We start from the raw sequence: 22191 nt of genomic DNA, 5'->3' as shown, positions 1-22191 counted from the left end.
TGTAGCTGATCCGGGGTTATGCCTCTATTTCTATTAAGAACTTTGTCAGAAAGGTCGATCCAGGATTTTAGTGTAAGCTCTGCATCAGCAAATGGAAATATTTATTTATCTTATTTCTTATTATACAAGGCATGTACCATAAAAGTTTAATAAAATGGGATTTTAAAACCCAACCTGGCTACTCCATTATGTTTTGAATTCTCAGCCCCACCATTCATCAGTCGATGGATAACTGTTTTAAAGTCATGTCGTCAGACTATTCAGCAAATGTCTACTCTTCATCAGTAAAAGGCATTTCCCAAAATGTTTGTCTACTTGATTCACAGCTAGTTTCACATACCCTCATTAGCACTAATCTTGGACTACATAATGTTACCTTAATTCAAGATTTGTGTTAATATCGGGGTCTGTGAAACCAGCCCTCAGTTACCCACTTGTGTGAGTAGTGCCCTATTCAAAAAGCTTTAAGTGTTAGTTTTGTGTTTTTTTTATATTCACGAAATTTCTGTTGGTTTGCTCTACTGTAAAATTACACACTAGATTTGTTAACCATAATTTTCACGAAACACAAACAATTAATTAACAGTGAGTATGTTATTAAATGTTTTTATTGAAATACTGGAAGCCCCTCTGCAAATGTTTTTAAATGAAACAGTTATACTTATGTTATTAATATGTTGGTTTACCTAGATGAGGAAAATAATATGACAGTGAACTTATTCTTTTGTGTGTGGGAAGCTTGTCCGAATAATGCAGAACTAAATATTTGCACTTAGGAAAAAAGCATTAATTGATAATCTCTTGAAAATAAAATAAAAACAAAATAAGCACCTACAGAATATAAAGTATAAAAAAAGTATGCTCATAATATCAGTATACAGTACTGGATACAATACAACATAGCGTTAAATCATAAAGTATTCCATGTTCCATTTTAATATTAAGTTACCTCTATGTAATTGAAGAATTCTTACTGATTCAACAATTGACGCTATTTTACTTGAAACATTTCTGTGACATCACAATTTGTTCTTCTTTGAATATCATCTTTTAAACATTGTTCCTTGTTTATTGTGCTGTGCAATTTATGTTTTAACTAGTCAGGTTGTATGTCCGTTACGAGGACATACAAAAGCGTTGACTTCGGTATCTCAGTAATCCTTTTTTTATATATATATCTTCTTGCAGCTGCGAAAGGCAGTGATGGACCACATCTCTGATTCCTTCTTGGAGACAAACGTTCCCCTGCTGGTGCTGATTGAGGCTGCCAAAAGTGGCAATGAAAAGGAGGTCAAAGAATATGCCCAAGTCTTCCGTGAGCATGCCAACAAGCTTGTGGAGGTAAGCTGCCTGATGCATTATCTGTGAGCAATTCACAAAAAGTTTGCAGATGCAATCTAAATGCAGATAGTGTATGCATTCTCAAACTTTACAAAAGAAGAATGCAGTGGTATGCCTGGTATTAAATCAAATGCTGACAAACTATCTGTAAAAAGGATCAAATACGTGCAAGTGTAACAGATACACACATGTAGTGCTGGCAGCTTTTGTATTCATGTGTATGTATATATAGTTTATATCAGCACTCTCCTGCCTTATGCTGTAAGGGGAGCTCCAGCTGTACTGAAGTGATGTAAAGCATTCATCATGCCAGTTTTCAGTAAACTCAAACCATGAGAGTTTAAAAAAAAACAAAAATGTATAGTTTCATTAATCAAGCCCCTTGAAGCCACAGCTCATTTTTAGATTATGATAAGAAAATGAAAAGAGTCTTTAATGAAAGATCTCCTATTGCTCAGCAGATACTGGAGGATTCTAAAATGTATAGGAACAAAAATAATTATACGTGTTATGGACAATGAAAATCCCAAGCAATAAGAAAAAAGTCACCCGCAGTATTTATTTATTTATTTATTTATTTATTTATTTATTTTATTTACATTTATATAGCACCTTTCATCACGCTTTACAACATTTTACAATATTATACAAAATTTGAAAGGCAAAGATAATTCCTACTAAACTGTTCAAAACCATACACAGTCAGTGCTAAAATTATGGTAAAAAAACAATTTTATCATAATGGGTTTTCAATGCTGTTTTAAAAGTAGAAATATTCCCTCCTTTTTTGACTGAAGATGGTAGAGCATTCCACAACACTGGGGCTTTACAAAATAAGTCCCTCCCTCCCGCACCATCTTTATTCACTCTCGGAACAATCAACAGCCCCACATCCTGCGATCTTAAGAGTACGACTTGAATTGTAAGGGGTCAACAATTCCTGTAAATAACTTGGTGCTAATCTATTTATGGCTTTATAAGTTAAAAGCACAATCTTATAATCAATTCTAAGATGCACAGGGAGCCAGTGCAAAGAAGCTAAGACAGGGGTAATATGCTCATTTTTTGTGGTTTTAGTTAGAATTCTGGTGGCAGTGTTTTAAACTAGCTGCAAACGAGACATCACACATTTAGGAATACCAGAAAACAGAGCGAGCATTACAATAATCTATTCTGGATGAAACAAAAGCATGCATTAGCTTTTCAGAGTCAGGTACAGAGAGAATGGGTCTAAGTTTGGCTATATTACTCAATTCCTCAAACTTTAGTATTTTTTTAATATGAGACTCGAATGATAAATTTGGATCAAAAGTGACCCCCAAATTCCTCATTTCTAGTTTTAGATTTGATGAAAAACTGCTGAACCCTAACTCCTGTAAGTCAATGCTTTTTATTTGGTTCTGACTGCCCAAAAACCTCTGTTTTGTCTGAATTCAACATTTAAAAAAATTGAGACATTCAGCACTTTATATCAGCAAGGCATGCAATTAATAGCACACAAGTAGAGGGGTTGCCTGGATTTACAGACAAGTACAGTTGTGTATCATTGGCGTAACAATGGAAGCTAACTCCATGTCTGCGAATAATGATCTATAAAGAAAATAACAAGAGGCCTAAAATAGAACCCTGAGGAGCACCGCAGATAACTTCCGATAATACAGATTTATTCTCCCCAATGGAATACTGGAATCTATTGGAAAGATATGATCTAAACCATGATAGGACAGCACCTGAGAGACCTACCAAGCTTCCAAGATGATTCAATAAAATTAAGTGGTCAACAGTATCAAATGCAGCACTTAGAGTATCTTGGAGGGAAATCCAGAGTCAGAGCTTATCAACAGATCATTTGATACTCTGACAAAGGCTGTCCCAGTGGTATATGCAGCTCCAAATCCAGACTGGAAGTTCTCATACATGCTGTTGGTAGCTAAAAAACTTTGTACTTGGTTTACAAGAATCAGCTCAAGAACCTTTGGTAAAAATGGCATATTGGACTAAATTTCCAATCTGCCAAGCTAAACAAGCTAAAAGGGACAATATGTTGTGTTGTGTTGTGCTTCCAGCAACATGTTTGAATGGTATCCTTCCATGTTGAGAAGGGGTGGGGGGTTGATATGTTATCCTCACTGCAGTTCACCAGCACTCTTAGTAAAATAAATCATCCCTCTCTATTGAAATATATATTTCTGATAAATAAACTAATCAGTACCATTTCGTGTTTAACTAATATTGCATTGGCCTTCAGGTTTCTGTATAAGCTTGAAGAATGCCACTAAATATTATCACACAGCGTGTGCATTAAGGCATGTTCTGGACACCTGCAGATAGATGGATGGCTGTTGAAACGAGTCTATTTGTGATGACCCAGACCATTGGGTAGCATGAGCTTGCTTCAGTGGAATTATTGGCCTCCTAGGAAATCTTGAATCCTGATGGCTTGGGGGTTAAGGGAATGGATACATCCTGGCTGTGAAATTATCAGGCTACTCTATAAGGCATTTTTTCTCAATTTTTTCACGTAAAACAAAAAAACATAAATCTTTTTATTGAGACAGATTACACCAACTGATATAGACTGTTGAGCCGCAATAATTTCAGGAAGGCTAATAGACACATAGAACCCTATTAGTTCAAACTTAGCAGATGGCTATCAGAATTTGAGATACATCTTCCAATGTGTCAAAAATCCCCTTGGTAAGAGCAATCACGGTTGGCAGGTATGTATTAGCCTGTAGTTTATGGTGATTAAAATGTGATATAGTACAGGTAAATCAATAGCATTACAGGGCTGAGTAATAATTTGTGGTGAAGGAAAGCAAAGAGCAGCAGTTTTATTTTGGTTTCATAGACATTTTATCAATTAGTAATACAGAAGAATTATGCATCATAACCTCAAACATCAGGTCATTCTTTCTTGAGCATTATTGTTTATTTAGTATTTCTAACTACATTTTTATCTGTAAAAATAAATATATGATTTATGTCTAATTTGTAATTACAATACATTACTGCAAGGCAGACCTGTAGGGTTGTGAAAAATGTGTTAACCAAAAATTATTCAATGAACCAGATACTAAAATAGTTCATAAATAAACACAAAACTGAATATGTATGGTCTCTACTAGAACAGTGTGCTTTACATATTTCACGCAGCAATTTGGTACCCCTTTGCTGTTAATGCTGACGAATAAAGATAAAAATCCCTGCATTAAAACCAGATAACTTGATGCTTATGGACTGCAAGATTTCTAACTGGAGAAAAATGCAATGTTTTTGATTCAATTTTGTGTAAATTCTTAGTACTCTACTGACTGTTTATGACTTTGTGTTTAGGTAATTTGAGGAGGTGCACCCAGTTAACACTGACGTCCTCAAAGTTTTTGTAAATGTAGAATTTGTGGAATATCGAATTATCAGATGCATTACTTTTGCTGCATGGGTATATACTGTACTTTAAACCTGGCTAGATTTTCAAAGGTGTTTACTTCAAATCGCTAGAGCACATCGGTTTTTTTTCTTATTATTTATGAGAGGAAACAATAAAATTTTACGCTAATAGGACACAATGTAATACTATTTTACATCCCCTAACGTGGAATATCTGCATTGTTTTATTTGGTTTGGTTAAACTTTATTGGGGTTACTACTCCTTTGTGAAAAATCATGCTTATGATAATTTAGAGTAACTGAGAATCAAAACCTGTGCTTTTAATTATTGAACCTGCTACTTTCTTCCTCCAGTCTTCTGAGAAATCACATCAGATGGGGCTGTAATTTTGACATACCTCTACCTTTTTAATGTTAAAAGCGAAAGAAAAAAAAAGAGATCAGTGTACTTGGATCCCCATTCGGTTGGCAATCATTTGGAGAGCCCTTTAGGCATATTTAGTAGGTGAAATGCACTTATGCTATATTTCAGACTTTTTTTTTTTTTACCTTAAATTGCTTCTAATAGAGATAAGCTTAGCTTACAATAATAGGATCAACATGTTACAAGTGAAACGTGCTTTGGCAGCTACAGAGACCTCAAGCACCTTCCAGGGATTCTTGTCATGTGTCTCAAGATACAACACCAAGGGGTACATGTACTAAGATAGGCCAGTCACAGAGTGCACAACACCAAGGGGTACATGAACCATGATGGGCCAGTGGCAGAGAAAAAGTACTAAGAAAGAATATATGAATGAAGAGAGCCGCAATATATTAATTTAAATATTATTTGCGTCATCTATTGCGAGAGTCGTGTGACATTTTTTTAAATTGTGGCAGCTGAGTTGTGGTTTGCTGCAGCAGAGGGTGCCCAAAGGATAACGTCTATACAGGGAAGGGTGCAAGGATCAAAATAAGTTTTTGTTAAATGTAAACGTCATCTGTACAATGCATTCTGTTCCGTCTTCATTTTATATATATATAAAATGAAAGGCAGTTTAATCCCATCAGATTCTATAGTGGGGCCCCAACCTTCACCCCCCCAAAAGCTTTTCATAATCATACAGTAGGCCCTCGCTAAACTGGACATGTTTGTCCAACATAAGGAGGTGTCAGGTTTAAAAACAATACAATAAAATCGCACACACATACATTTACAGTTCTCAATATATTTTGAATATAAATCATTGCACTGAAATAACACTAATGTGTTTTGGGTAGGCTACACATTACAATATGTAAAAATATACATGTGTATAGTAGGCCTATACAGTATACAGTACAGTAGTAAAATCAAATGAATACCTAGCTCACTTTTTTGTGCTCCAGCCTACTGGTAACACAAAATAAATCATTCTGCTTAATGCGAATAAAAGATTATTTTAAATTGAAACTAAATGATTTTTGTTTTATTTTAATTATTATTATTTTTAACTTGGTCTATTTAGTAGCCAAGACAATTAACATACAATAGATGATGGTCCTATACAGATGCTCAGAATGAGCTGGAGGGGTTAGTGGCACATGTGTGCAGTCTATTGCTCCCAACACGCTGGGAAAACCAGAAATGTCATAGAAATTAGTTTTCAAGGCTTGTAAGTACACCCTGACTTTAGTGAAAATTAGATACTTGGGTGTTTGTCTCAAAAATAGATTGAGCACAACTGGCAAAAAAAAAAGCGGACTGGGAAATGCCAGCAACAATTGCAACTGTTTTAAACATGCTTTCAAAAGTTCTTGGGGGCTCCCGAGTGGCGCATCCAGTAAAGGCGCTCCTCGTGGAGTGCAGGATATGCTCTATAGTCTGGACGTCGCGAGTTCGAGTCCAGGCTATTCCTTTGCCGACCGAGGACGGGAGCTTCCAGGGTTAGATCGGCCAGGGTGTCCTCGGCTCACCACGTACCAGCGACCCCTGTAGTCTGGCCGGGCGCCTGCTGGCTTGCCTGTAAGCTGCCCAGAGCTGCGTTGTCCTCCGACGCTGTAGCTTTTGGGTGGCTGCATGGTGAGTCTGCAGTGTGAAAAAAAGCGGTCGGCTGACGGCACACACTTCGGAGGACAACATAATTGGCAATTCCAAATTGGGAGAAAATAATAAAAATAATTGGCAACTACTAAATGTATATAAAAAAAAATAATAATAAAAATAAAAAAGTTCTTAACAAATTGATGCAATTGTAAGTGTCACAATTGCCCAATGCTAACAGCGTTGCATTTGTTTAGTATATTTCATGCTACACTTCCGACTGGTATGCATGTGGTTTGCAACAATTGCGACAGATGCAACACTTCCGTTTGATTGGAATATCAGCATTTGTGCTGATGTGTAATTGTGCCAGAAAGTGACACCTGTTCAGTCACTGGAATTGATGATACAGTAAACCTGCAGCATGTGATTACAGACGCAAGTGTAGAATTCAGGCTCACAGTGGTGTGGAAATGACCAAATTAAAGAATTTTACTGCATGGTTTAAAATGATGTGTGAAGGTACCAATGATCATTGGCAAGGAACGTGTCCAAAGTTGTTATATAGGAAGACAGAAAGCAATAGTGAGTGCATAGAAATCGATTGAATAAAAAATAAATATCTTGTCTAGCAAGTCTATTTTACAGTTGTTTCTGCACACTTTAAATTATTATTATTTATTTCTTAGCAGACGCCCTTATCCAGGGCGACTTACAATTGTTACAAGAATCACATTATACATTATTTCACATTATACAAATATCACATTATTTTTACATACAATTACCCATTTATACAGCTGGGTTTTTACTGGAGCAATCTAGGTAAAGTACCTTGCTCAAGGGTACAACAGCAGTGTCCTCCACTGGGGATTGAACCCACAACCCTCTGGTCAAGAGTCCAGAGCCCTAACCACTACTCCACACTGCTGCCCCAAATGACATAAACATAGCTTGGCTTATAGGATTTTAATGGTCATTTGATAAACATATATATATATATATATATATATAGCTCAAAGAGCCAGCTGCCCAATGTTTCGATATGTTGTACACATCTTTCTCAAAGAAGCCTGTCTGTCTATATATATATATATATATATATATATATATATATATATGTAGTAAGTATGGACTGGAGAAGAGGACTATAGTTGAAAATTATTGACCTGAGGGAAGACTATTGTTACCGACAGGGGGCTATAATGCCCGAAGCCACAGATAAGAATAGTCTTCTCGAGTATGCAGCACACATTTAAAATATGAATCAGTCAAGAAAATAAGTGAGGCAAGGTTGGATATTACGTCTGACTTTACTTATATTTGTTTAAATATAGCTGATACAGCATAAGTAAATAAATATATAAAATCAATAAATATCGGAAAATGTTTTTGAAGTTCATACTGTACAGTTAGTAAAGTTTTTCTCTGTCTCCATCTGGTTTGCAGACTGCTGCATAACCCCGTTTATATCCCGCTCGTCATATTTGTTTTCGTCGAGTTTAATTTGTTTGAATTTCAGAAAGTCAGAAAACTGACTTTTTGTTTTCTTATCAAATATTCAAATGCTTGGTAAATGTTATATTCTTAAAAGTGGAATACACTGCGGTTCCTTTTTTAAAAAAAGGAACACATATAAAAACAATAATAACCTCCACCCTTAAGATTCCTGGTCTCTTTTCAAAATATTTTTTCCGTTTTAAACAGTTCATTTACAGTGGCTTTTGTTTATCATTGTTTACCAGGTTGAGAATAACTTACCCAAATAAATTGCCTGTCTCTCAATTTTTATTGCATATTATAATTTAAATAATAATAAACATTCAAGCTGTTTTCTGTAAATTGAAGCAATACACACGTAAAAGTCAAAAGAAAAGCAATTCTCAATGTGTCATAGGCAGTTATTCTTTTCTGTTTTTGTTTCCGTTCTAAACAAGCATTTTTTATTATAGTTAAGTACAGATCAGTAATTAGAACTGAACACTCCTCTGAACAGAGTCTGGTCCCAACCAGTTTGAAGTTGAATCCCAGGATAACCGCAGATTCTCCAGAGCCGTCAAAAATTCAACTGTGGCTTGTATTCCTGTAGGTTGTCAAAATCAACCTTTTTAATACTACAGTATATTGTGGGTATACTTGCTTTTTATTTTATACCTGATAAAATAGATAAATGAATACAAGCAGATTTACAGCAAAAGAGGGACATGGGATCTAATAGAAAACATAATATAGTGAAACAAATGTAACAAGGCGGAGGCGGGGAGCAAACTGACCACAGTACACACCGTAAGCGTTCGTCCTAACCACAGTGCAAAAGAGCTGGGCTTGTCTGCATTTATGGTTTTAAGGCTTTTAACATCATCTCATCTCACCAATGGGACAATCCGTAAGTGTGTCACAGAACACTTCCTGTTACACATGGCTGAACTAAAAAAAAGACAAAAAGGTGTTCACAGTGAAGAGAGAGAAGATAGAACGCGCCTGGGCAAATAAGGCAGGATAGGAACTAAGTGAAACATAGGTATCAGAAAGAGAAGACATTTCTCGTCTCACTCATCACAATTGTGTTGCCAAAGCCAGCAATTGGGAGCACTGTGGTTAAGTTGCAATGGTTTTTCTGTATGTGTTGTAAAAACCCTACAGTAGCTCTTCTCAGGTAGTAAAGCAGCTCTCAGGCTAGGGGGGAGATATAGATTGCAGCACAGTGAAGTGTTAAAAGAGCTTGCAGGTTAGGTTAGATTCAAGATCAGTAAAGTGTAAAAAAAAAAAAGGAATGCAAAAATGAGGGCATCACTTCGAATCACTGTGGTGGAAAGTGGGTTAATTCTACAGGGGATTGTTGTCTGAGCAGCTTTGTAAATACAGGCAACAAGGTGTGTTCCCAGAGGAGGTAACTCATGCAAACCTGTGAGGAAACTGTTAGAGGTGGTGAACAAATAATTAAACAGCCGGGTGATACATAAACCACACAAGAGAAGGCAGCCATCAAACAGTGGGTAATGGTCTCAGTACTGTCACACAAGCACATTAATTGTTGTGCTTAAAAAATGACCCAGATGATATATTAAAATAACTAGTGTAATTAGGCTCATGCACTCTGGATCTGTGCAGTTCAGCTGTGACAACTGAATAGGTGGGAATCCTTTTCAGCCACAGTGTTTGGTTTGCCCCTGCCAAGTTTAAAAGCATGTACAATAGATAGTCAGCGCAGGTGCACTAATATAAATTGGGATATAAACTGATTCATCTACATTATGTAGTAAAGCCATTAAGACATTCACCCTGTTATTTTAATCAAAGAGCGGCATTAGCCTGTCTTAACATTTCTACTTGTAATGTTTTGTACCATACTTGGTTTTCTTTAATGCAGTATTTACCAAATGTCAGTGATTTTAATATATCTGCCAAGCAGTAGCTTATTTGTCTTTTATGCTTTCTCAATGAGAACTTTCTTTTCTTAAACTAGTGATGTACTGTATGAATGTCCTCCTGGAATGCTATGCTGTCGGAGAATTTTTATTTTTACACTTGCAAAAACCTTTTTTTTTGGTTGTTTTATTACTAGTACACAGACGTATTTGTAATGTGTAAAGTAAAATGGTAGGCTTACATTTGTTTATTATTGATTGATGGCACTCTGATGAGTTTGTGGAACTTCCTTCGAATTTGAAATTGTACCAATTAATGCTTCATGTAAAAACTAACTGTTATTCAATAGTACTGTTTGCGGATCTTATAATGTGATGCGGGGGGCACTCTGCATTTTAACTGATCAGTTTTGGATATGGCTGGGATCGGTTTTAGATATTCTTGTGAAATCAGCTCTTGTCCACTAATAAAGGCTTGAGCATAATACCACAATTTGCTGTTTGCAGATCAGTATTAGTCCGTCACTGATTTAAAAAAAAAACAAATAAAAAGTTAAATCTGAATGTTGTGATGGGTTGCTTTCTGTAACTAAATGGATAGAGAACTGCTCTCTGAATTCTGTTTCCCTTTCAAGTCGAAAATAACCATCAAGGTATGAGATATTGCCGTCAGGCAGTAGGGATTGGCTGAGCTTTATAACAAAGCTGCCGATAAGCCTCTGCGCAAGCTGCCGTGTAAGCCCGCCTCCCTGGGAGCTTCCTATACGCAGTGCGCTGAGACTCATTTCCTCTTTTGTCTTCAGCATCGGTAGCGGTAGGTAATAGAGCTTAACTGACTGTACTCACTAAGCTTAGGCTTGAGAAGCTGGTTTTTTGCCCCTTCTCCGAGTTTATTTCAGTTATACTCTTCGGAGTAATTATTATTTTTTGTGAAATTGGTTTATATATTGTATATTTTCTATATTATACTTATATATTCCTTCACGCTTTGCTTCGGCATCGCGTTTTTGTTTACTTTCGTGGTCTTCGTCTTTCCTGTGTTAATTGTTAATAATTATTTTTAATTATTATTGTTGTGTTTTGGGTTTTTTGTAATAAATTGTATTATATTGTATATATATTTTGTGAAGGACGCGCGTTGCGTTGGCCTTGGCCGCGCACGCATTTGCAGCCCCGGTCTTGCCTTGGCTAGACCACGTGTGTGGAGCCTGCACTGCAGTCTCTCATATATTACCTCTGCGGTGTGTTTTACCAACGGCGTGGTAGCTATACTGTGCCCCAGTCACACAATCACTACATAGTGTAGCCGCAGCGTCCCCAAAAAACAAAACATTTTTCCCATTCACTGTACAGAGGAAGACGACCACAAACAACAAATCCCCAGCACCAACAGGTAGGTATTGCACAGCACCCCAGACACTATACCAGCACTTAGTGTCTCCGCTCTGCGGGTCAGCTGACACCTAGGCGTCTGTGCTAGCGTTCTACGCCCGGTACTCACGCTCCGGCGCTCAGCTCTCCGGCGCTCAGCTCTCCGGCGCTCAGCTCTCCAACATTTTTGGTGTCAGCGCTTCGGCGCTTGGTGCAGAGCTTCGGCGCTTTGTGCAGCGCTTCAGCGCTTGGTGCTTAGCACGTCCGCGCTTGGGGACTTGGTTCGCACGCACCTTCGGTGCTCGACGCATGGCGCTCGACGCACGGCGCTCGACGCTCGGTGCTCGGTGCTGGACGCTCGACGCACGCACCTTCGGTGCTCAGCGCTCGACGCTAGGTGCTCGACGCTCGGTGCTTGACGCTCGGTGCTTGACGCTTCGGCGCTCGGTGCTCGACGCTCGGTGCTCGACGCACGCACCTTCTGAACAGGACGTGGAGCCGGAGCTAATGGATACCAACGACCCTATGTGGTCGTTGGTTGAGAGAGCAACCTGCCACCTGGGTGTGGAGTGGCCTTTGGTAGAGCAACCGCGGCGCTCTCTATTTGAGTCGCTCTCAGCTCAGCCCCTTCAATCAAGGATGCTCCCGGCATTCCCTGATTTCATAAAGGAGGTGCAATCCACCTGGGGGACTCCGGCCTCTGCCCCGGCGACATCTCGCAAGGCTTCGGCCTTTAACATGCAGGGGGCAACGGAAGCTGGGTTGGCGTCCTTCCCACCGGTGGACGCTGCGTTCGCCACGTTGGTCAGGGCTGACAAAGGACCCTGCATGTCCCAACAAGCAATGCAGGATCACAGAGGTACACCTCAAAAAGGGGTACTCTGCGGCTACAAAGGTGGTCAGGCTATCTAATGTAGCCAGCCTGCTCACTGTCTACCAGGCGGCGCTCATTAAGGACCTACCTGAGTGCCCATCCGTGGCCCTCAGAGCTGAATTGGGGACGGTCAATCAGTTGCTGGTGAAGCTTGCCCAGCTGAATGCGCGGGCTCAGGGCAGGAGCATTGTGTCTCTGGTGGTGGCCAGAAGTCAGCTCTGGCTCTCGCAGGCGAGAGTGCAGGAGCCTGATAAGGCCCCATTACTGGATGCTCCTATTACGCCGGGGCACACGTTTGGCCCAGCTGTTGAGGAAATGCTGCAGCGTTCTGCTAAAGCCTGGGATGCATCACAGCAGATGGCAAGGATGTGGCCACATAAGCCTTTTCAGCCTAGACGTCCACAGGAGCACCAGCCACGCCCAGGGGGCACTAAGACCTCTCCCTCAAGTACAGCAGCGCGCGGCCAGCCTCCATTTGTAAGACCGCAGCGCACAGGGTGGCGCCCTAGAGTAAGTGGCAGGCCACACCCTCGTGGCTCTGGCCAGGCCCCTCATGAACGAGTGCAGCCAAAACAGCCCTGAGAACTCCAGGCAGCTGTTAACCCGCCCCTATACTGTTCCACAGCTCCAGTTCTGGCAACATTGCACCGACGACATCTGGGTGCACAAAACTATACTCACCGGGTACACCCTTCAGTTCCGGTTAACCCCCACCCTCGGGGAGTGGTGGTAACTGCAGTGAAGGACTCGGTTCAATCCTCAGCTCTGAATGTGGAAATACAGGCATTGCTCAGGAAGCGTGCCATAAGTAGACCCTGCTCTGATCGACCAGGGGTTCTATTCCAAATACTTCCTGGTGCCCAAGAAGGACGGCGGGCTCCGTCCTATTTTAGATCTGTGAGTACTGAACAAATACCTGCGGGTGTTATCGTTCAGGATGCTTACGCACAGGCACATTATCCAGTCAGTCCGACAAGGTGACTGGTTCACCACCATGGACCTGACATGCGTACTTTCACGTTCTCATCTGCCCGGGTCACAGGAAGCATCTGCGTTTCGCATTTCAGAGCAGGGTATACGAGTTTTGTGTCCTTCTATTCGGCCTGTCACTAGCTCCTCAAACCTTTTCGAAATGTATGGATGCCATTCTAGCTCCTTTGCGGGCTCGAGGCGTCCGACTGCTGAACTATCTGGACGACTGGCTCGTCTGCGCGCAGTCGAAGGAGCAGTTGGCACAGCACACAGTGATGGTTATAGACCATCTTCAGTGGCTAGGTCTGAAGGTCAATTCAGAAAAGAGCCGCCTCGTGCCGAGCCAACAGACCAAATTCTTGGGTCTGCGTCTGGGCTCAGTGTCCATGGAAGCAACCCTGTCGACACAAAGAGTTGCCTCGATGGAGCGGTGTCTCTCTCTATTCAGGTTGAGAGAAACAGTCAGCATGGAGCTGTGTCAGCGCATGCTGGGGTTGATGGCTGCCGCCTCACAAGCCCTTCCTTTGGGCTTACTACACCAGAGACCTCTGCAGGCCTGGTTCAATGCCTTCGCATTGCATCCACAGAGAGACAAACACCGCAGGTTGAGCGTATCCCGAACCTGCTGGGAAGCGCTACGCTGGTGGAAAGCTCCATCGAACATCCGCCAGGGCGTACGCTTGGGTCCCATCTTCCGGAGGGAAGTCATCATGACCGACGCTTCCAACTAAGATTGGGGAGCAGTCTGGAACGGGACAGGGACCCGTGGAGTGTGGTCAGGACCCTGGAGGTCAGCCCATATCAATGCTCTGGAACTCAGAGCGGTGGACCTCGCCCTTCAGCACTTCTTGCCAGTGCTTCTAGGCAAGCACGTGTTAGTGCGTTCAGACAACACCAGCGTTGTGGCGTATATCAATCGCCAGGGTGGCTTGCGTCCCCCGGTCTTCACCGGATGGTAACACGGATGTTGCTATGGGCACAACCATGTTTAACCTCTCTGTGTGCGGTCCACCTACCGGGCAGAGTCAATTACGCAGCGGATCTCCTATCCAGAGGAGGCCCTCTTGCGGGCGAATGGCGTCTTCACCCTCAGGTGGTAGAGTGCATCTGGGAATGGTTCGGCACAGCGCAAGTAGATCTCTTCACTTCGCGAGAGACCACGCACTGCCCCCTATGGAGTTGATGCACTGGCTCACGAATGGCCACCAGGGCTCCTATATGCATTTCCACCGATTCCGATGCTCCCCGCCTTCTTAGAGAAAGTCAGGGTAGAGCAAGCGACAGTGATTCTGATCGCTCCTCGGTGGCCTTGGAGAATATGGTTCCCGAGTCTGGTGCAGTTGTTGCACGGTCGCCCGAGGGAGCTCCCTCTGCGAGCGGACCTGTTGTCCCAAGCCCAAGGAGGGCTATGGCACCCGAACCCCAAGCTCATGCAGCTATGGGCTTGGCCCCTGAATGGGAGCACCTGTCAGCCTTAGGGCTTTTGACGGCGGTGATCTCGACCATTCAGAGTGCCAGAGCGCCCTCTACTAGGTTGCAATATACGTATAAATGGCAGTTGTTTCAAGGTTGGTGTCTGGCTGAGGGCCATGACCCAATATCCTGCCCTATGGCAGTGATATTACAGTTTCTACAGAAACTGTTAGATGAAGGGAAATCTCCCTCTACACTTAAGGTGTATTTAGCCGCCATATCGGCTTGCCATGTACGCATTGACGGTGTATCACCAGGTTGTCATTTTCTAGCATCTCAATTCCTTAAAGGCGCAAGACGCTTGCAACCATCAAGGACGACGTGGTGCTAGAAGCCCTTACGAAGGCATCGTTCGAGCCTCTCCACAGTGTGGATATGAAGCTCGTGTCTATAAAAAACGCGTTTTTGCTATCAGTGGTATCAGCCAAACACGTGAGCGAGTTACATGCACTATCAGTGCATTCATCATGTACTCGTTTTGCAGGAGGCGGTTCTAAAGTCTCCATGCGTCCAAATCCGGCCTTTTTAGCCAAGGTCATATCCCCGTTTCATATGAACCAACCAGTCAAGTTGATGTCATTCCATCCTCCTCCTTTTTCTTCCCCAGAGGAAGAACGGTTACACATGCTCTGCCCCGTGCGGGCATTGAGTTGTTATATTGACCGTACAATGACTGTGAGGCAAACAGAACAGTTGTTCATATGCCATGGTTCTAGGACTTTGGGTCAGCCGTTGTCTAAACAACGCCTTTCCCATTGGCCAGTGGATGCTATTAAATTAGCATATGAATCTGCAGGCCTTCCGCCACCAGGGCAGTTGAAGGCGCATTCCACTAGGGGTATGGCGACATCCTGGGCCCTCTTTAGAGGGGTGCTGGTGTCTGACATTTGCGCTGCAGCCAGTTGGGCTACACCGCATACTTTTACTAGGTTCTACCGTTTAAATGTACTGGAATCCTCTGCTCCGTCATTTGGAGCATCCGTGTTACACTCTATGACGCCCTAGTTGGCGGTCATATTGAGCATTGTCACGATATGGTGTAGATGTATTGCATATGAGTAGATGTATTGCCTACGCAGTTGCGTTATGACGTAAGTCTGTCCTACTGCCGAGAATCCTCCCTCGCGACGGCTTGGGTACACTGTTTCCATACCTTGATGGTTATTTTCGACTTGAAAGGGAACGATCGGTTGCAGATGCAACCCCGGTTCCCTGAAAGAGAAAATAACCATCAAGCCGCGAGGTCGCTCCGGAAGCTTTCTCGGCCTGAAGAACAAAAGGGCAGCTTTGCTATAAAGCTCAGCCAATCCCTACTGCCTAACGGCAATATCTCATACCTTGATGGTTATTTTCTCTTTCAGGGAACCGGGGTTGCATCCGCAACCTATCGTTATTCTGAATAATTAAAAAGGATTACTGTGACTGGGTAGCATTGGCAATGAGACTGCAGTTTAAGCGCTCATGTGCATTTTAATCATAATACAATACAAAAACAACCACACCTCTGCACCACACCTTCACCATCACTCCCTCTAACACCGATGATCACCCTTTTATTCACGTGTGGCTCCAGCTACATTACTACATGTGTTTTTGCAAGGAGAAATGTAACCCCCTTCTCCTGTCACCCATTATTCCCCACACACTATCCCGGCAGAGCTTCTGCCCTACCACAAATACTCATACTCTATAGTACGGATTACTGTCCTTTCTTTACTAATTTCATTGATCTGAAGTTGACAATCGTAAATCTTTTTATAGAATAGTTTTGCTTTAAGAAGCATGTGTTTTTTACCCACTGGTAACGCTGAGGCAGTGTTGCCAGTGTGTGTATTGGCTGACACGTATTGTATTACTGGAAACAAAAAGTGCAGGACAACATGAATCATACAATCAACATAATCATGTTGACAATGATTTAACACAAAATACAAAAATATTTACTCTAACATGTTCTTTCAAAACTGCACATCTGAGACCTATAAAGCAAATGGAAATGCACAACAGTTAAGATTTATGAAATTATCTTGTTACCTACAATCCCGTTAAAACCAAGATACTTGTTTGTGTATACTTGATGCAAATGGTGATTCTTGTGAACATTGAAGCTATACTGTGTATTAAGTTAACTTTTTTGACAAATCTCATAGGCAAAAAAGCATTAGAGGTGATGTGGGCCATCATTGTGAAGTTATTAAGTCCTTTAGAAATTAGTTCCATTAATCTTACTTTATTTGCCTATAAGGTATATAAGGTAGTGATTTGTGCTTGTTTAAAAAAAAAAAAGAGAGAGAGAGAGAGAAACAGCCTCATGGCAGAAGAAATTCCATCAATCCTTATTAAGCACAATAGATTATCTCTGCTAATCAGGGAAGGGCTTTTATACCAGGGTGCAAATGTGAAATAAAACAAATCACCAATCCTTTTCTGGTTTCTGATTAATTAACGCAATGGACAGAAACTTAGGAGCAGTGATTACATATGAGATAGCTTATTAAATATGAACTGTAATTTATTGTAGGTCAAGTCATCTTGTAAAATATTATCACCATTTTCAGCAGGGTAATTTCCTGCAGAGTCAGACAAGTTTTGCAGTACTATATCCATGTTTTATAGACTGCTTTCAATTTCTAATGAGACAATTTTGGATATTAAATCCTTGGTAATTGCAGACACTACCATGTACCTCTAACCTGCTTTATGATTTGAAGATGTTGGATATCAGGTAGATCTTTGAGAATTCAAAGATGCCATTCCTCCCATGACAGGAGTGGATTTTTTGGGGATCTTGTCACTTTCTAATTTTCTCTGCCTGTACTTTAGATTGTTATCCACAAGCAGCACCTGCAACAGCAGTATTGCTCTGCACACTGTGTGTTGGTAGATATAGGTCCAAATCATCACAAGGCATGTTTTGAACTTGTGAGCTTTTAGTATGTCGCAAAGCAAGTGTGCTCTCTACTGATCTCTACTGAACACCTTATGCTTATGATACTAACTCATGAAAATACCATCAAATTCTTATGACTAAATCTCAGCCTTGCACAGATTTAAAATGATTCTTCAACACACAATACGTGGGTTCATAACTTGAAAGCTACTATGAAAGGACAATATGTTGTACCTGGTGTAGTATGCAAAATGTACAATTCCTTCTGGTATTGAGAGACAAAGATTCTTAGAATATACTGTTGCTGGGATGTGTCCACACTCAAACTTCAAATGTCTTTCTTCCTGTGGTTTCAGAATAAATAAAGCATTTTTTAAATGTGCCAAAATTTGGGGCATTTCAAACTGTATTCCAGTGGAAAGTTGCTGCCTTGCAAACATTTAAGCTCAAATGCTGATATAATGCCAGTACAAAAAGATGTTTTCATACTGTTTTGATTATCCATAGTTCAACATATTGGAATAGCATGCATTACTTGGAGAATATTTGTCTTGAGCCGAATGTTGCAGAAAAGGATAATTTGAAGTCTAGAAACCAGGGACAAATTATCTCACAAAATCAACAACACAAACATACACATTACGTGCCATTAGAATTTTTTCAGATGGTACTCCTTCCTTGCCCTGTCTCTGTTTTGCAAAAGAAGAAAGGTCCCAGATTATAATTGTACTCCATGTCAAATTTAGCATTTCTTGATGTGCAACAATAATTTAATCCTGATTAGTGTGATCGTTTTTAAAATTTCAAAATGCAAATAATTACAACGGCTGCAGACAAGGACTTAGTAAGCAGATGAGCCTATTTACCTATTCATCCTAATGGATTTTTGCCCTGAGAAATGGAAAATGTGTGTAATCTTGCCAATGGCCTTTTCCTGATATGAGAGAACCAAGTCATTAGGTAGATCTGTACAGCAAATGAATTGCAGCTGAGCATATCCTAATTAAGGCTTGCATTTGAGAAGGAATTTCGTAATTTATAGTAGTCATTTATCAGGGTTGTTTCCCCTGATTTGGGCTAATTATTCAGGTTAATCTGATAATGCTTGCCTTAATACAGTGCACTTTAGAAAATGAATGTGCAAGCTTACCTTTTTCACCTAATTCTTATTTTAGATATGTACCTGTATGTGTGTTTTATCTGAACAAACAAGAGACAGACATTTCATAAAAATCAGCCATCCTTGTTTGTATGGCAGGGAAGTAAATGAGTGTGTTCTGTTGAACCAAACTATTAATTGCCATAGAGATAATATGCAAAACCTCCTTAGCCTGGTGCTAATCATTTATATCAATTATATTACTGTGTACTATACTGTGTGCATGCTAAAAGGCCTCTGCAGTCTAAAATTAATTTTGTGTTAATGTAGTTGTTTTTTTGTCATTTTAAATATGTCTTTGTATTTTATCTCCATCTATATTTTTAAACAGCATGCTGATACAGTATGAAGAGTTACAATTATGAAGAATGTTATCAAAAGGCAAAAACATGCACATAGTACAATAGCAAAAACTTTACAGTCTTCCAAATTTGAACAGATGTCCAGGGTAAGTCATACAGTCAAGGGAACATGGGTTCATATGCTGATCTTCACATTAACTCTAGTGCTCCCACGGGTTAGGGAGGCTGTTTTATCTAATCGTGCTAAAGCATCTCCTGCTGGCCCAGTGCCCATTGAGCTCAAGCGGACACCTGCAAGGCTGGCCTTTGTTATCCAGGGGCCAGCACCCGCTGTCGAGCTCCTGAGTTCTCCACAGCTATTGTGGGGAGTTGTTTTTCTTCCCCCGGTATGTAAATACGGTAACATTTTTTTTAATATGGGAGGATAATCAATTACGAGAGCCAAAGGGTAGGGGCATTTAGTCCATTTAGGATGCCATGCTGTGCCAGAGCTCAGATATGGTCACCCTTATTACACTAATACACAACATTAAGGCTGTAACATTTTGACAACCATTATAAATGGATGCTTGTCATTCTGCATGTGCAGTGGGGCAATGTCATTAAAGATCCAGATTGCTTTTCCAGGAAGTGTCCCTATGAGAAACAACATAAGGGTTAAAGTTCATAGTACAAAATTAGACATTGCCAAATAAAATTAGTGACATAGTAGCGTTGGGGGAAAAAAGTCAATATAATTTTTTATTATATTTTATAGACATTTAGGGCCCTATTGTCATATGTTACTAGGGGTTTAAGCGTGTTTTTTGTTGTTTAGGCGGGTGACTTGTGTGTGTGCGATTTTTGAATGTGGAATTTTAGGTGTTTCTAGGGATTTAGTCGGTTAAATTCGTCCTTCTAGTTTAAGTTATTCATGGCTAGTTAAAATTAGCTGAGATAACCCTACGGGCGATTTCTGAAGTATTTACAAGTCTTATAATTAGGCTTTTAGGACTTTTCAAGTTACACCTGCTTCTACTTGGTGTAACTTTAGTCGCTATCCTTTTGAAAGCGATATTTTGTTTTGAATTGGTTGCAGTGCAGGCAGAGAGAAGGAGAATAATGAGGAGGGGGAGGTATCCTTTTGTTAGATTATACAGACCCTGTATTAGTTTTTTGGACCTAACAGATAGGCTTATTAGTCGTTTTCAACTAAATACACAAGCAATATTGGATTTATGTGAGGAGTTATCAGAGGATAAACAGCTTTGCCGTTCCTGTGGCAGTGAAGATAACCACTGCCCTGGTAACATTCTATGCTGCAGGGGGCTTTCTAAGTATGGAGGATATTTTATGCCAAAATGAAAATAACAAATAAATAAATGAAAACGTAAATAAATATATAAATATATAAATAAATGTCATATATTTTGACATTTATTCATTCATTTATTTATTTATTTTTCATTTTGGCATAAAATATCCTCCATATCAAAGATCAGTCTGAGGCAACTCGGGTGTAAGCCAGTCTACCATGTCTGAAGTGACTGCACGTGAATAAACAGATATGCTTTCCGAAAACTACACAGTCACAGAAAACAAAAGAATCATTTTATACAATAGCGGGGATTTTATCCCATCCTCTTTTTTTGCATGGTCACAGGATCTGTTGATCATTTGCCTTGCGAGAAGATTTTATATAAATGGAGAACTGCATCAACAAGTATTTCTACTTCCTCAGATGAAAAATGTTGATATTCTGCCTAGTAAATGAGCATGTTAGTGACTACAGGTTTCAAAAAATCACACCTACATTGACACGTCTAAATCCAATGTAGGAGAGAATTTAGTCTTCTAGACAAGCATATGTGATTTAGATGCTTTAACCCCTAATCAAACATGTAGGGCGGATTGCACCAACGGGGGGATTCAATAAATCTCAGTTTAGTGGTAAACTAGGGTTAGTTGATCTGGAGTTATCTTTTAATCACAGTTACATTCCACCACAAAAATTTAAACCAGGATTAGTAAATCTTGGATTAAGCAGGTAATCCTAGATTTATGATTACCAATCCATAATTATTTGTATACACAGTATTTAGTAAATGTAAAAGCAAATGTAAACAAAGAGTTCAAGCATAAGAAAACATTACATTATAATCATTTTACTCATTACATACTATTTCTCTGCTGTTTTAAATGAATTACCAAAAAGGTGATCACTAGGGTGATCAAAATGAAAAAATGGGACACCTGCCATTTTTAATGAAGGGGTGTGTGTGTGTGTATATTTACATATTTTATACCATATATTTAATAACAGTATTTAAAAATTAAATATCAACTTATCAACGTTGAATACTTCTTAATATCGTTTTCACTTCAGTATCCAATTATAAAATATTTTCTACATAATGTATAAAAAAAAAAACTCCTGTTGAATCATTTGCACTTTTTCTAATCCACATGTATGACCGTTATAACCCATTCCTCTCTGAATTTACGCAAGTGCTTACTGTTTTTCTTTGGTGGAGTATCACTATCACTATCACTTCAACTTTTAGTCAGCCATTTCGCATAAACAAAGAAAACACTAAAATTAAAATATTGTATGAATTGTATTGTGTATGCTGTCGCCAAAGCAGATCAGTGTCAGGCTCCTGGAACATGTGATGTGAGTGTAAAAAGTCACATGATAGTGTGATTATATAGTTTTATGTCTTAGATTGGCTATCCAATGTGTCAATCATTCTGGGGCTGTGTAAGGCATTGCAAAATGATGTGGCAGGGGTGGAGCTTTGCTCCAAACAGATATACTATGGTTTGACTGGTGCTAAACTGTAAGATTGCACGGTGTCTAGGAATCCGGGACAAATTCTGTCCCGGAGGCATGTAGTCCGGGACCGGGACTTAGTCTTAACATTTAGGTACTGTCCCATCCAATTAGGGACGGGTGGTCACCCTGAGCCCCACATGCAGCCTGCGGCTTTCCTACAACCCTTAACCAGATCTCTGGTTATGCCGACTGGGTTGTCCTGCATTCATGCTGAATATCAATTAACTGTAA

The 22191-nt window shown here is 40.2% G+C and overlaps 1 protein-coding gene across 2 annotated transcripts in view; it reads left to right on the top strand.

Moving 5' to 3' along the window:
• The window catches only part of LOC117409054 (catenin alpha-2), a 520292-nt gene that overhangs the window by 443801 nt on the left and 54300 nt on the right, over positions 1-22191 (top strand). For both annotated transcript variants that reach the window (XM_034014606.3, XM_034014607.3), the window contains exon 9: positions 1189-1341. In XM_034014606.3, coding sequence (XP_033870497.1) covers positions 1189-1341 — 153 coding nt within the window. The remainder of the gene's footprint in view (positions 1-1188; positions 1342-22191) is intronic.

This window comes from Acipenser ruthenus, chromosome 2, assembly GCF_902713425.1.
Source record: "Acipenser ruthenus chromosome 2, fAciRut3.2 maternal haplotype, whole genome shotgun sequence".
Classification (NCBI taxonomy): domain Eukaryota; kingdom Metazoa; phylum Chordata; class Actinopteri; order Acipenseriformes; family Acipenseridae; genus Acipenser; species Acipenser ruthenus.
This window is presented reverse-complemented; position numbering and strand designations above follow the sequence as displayed.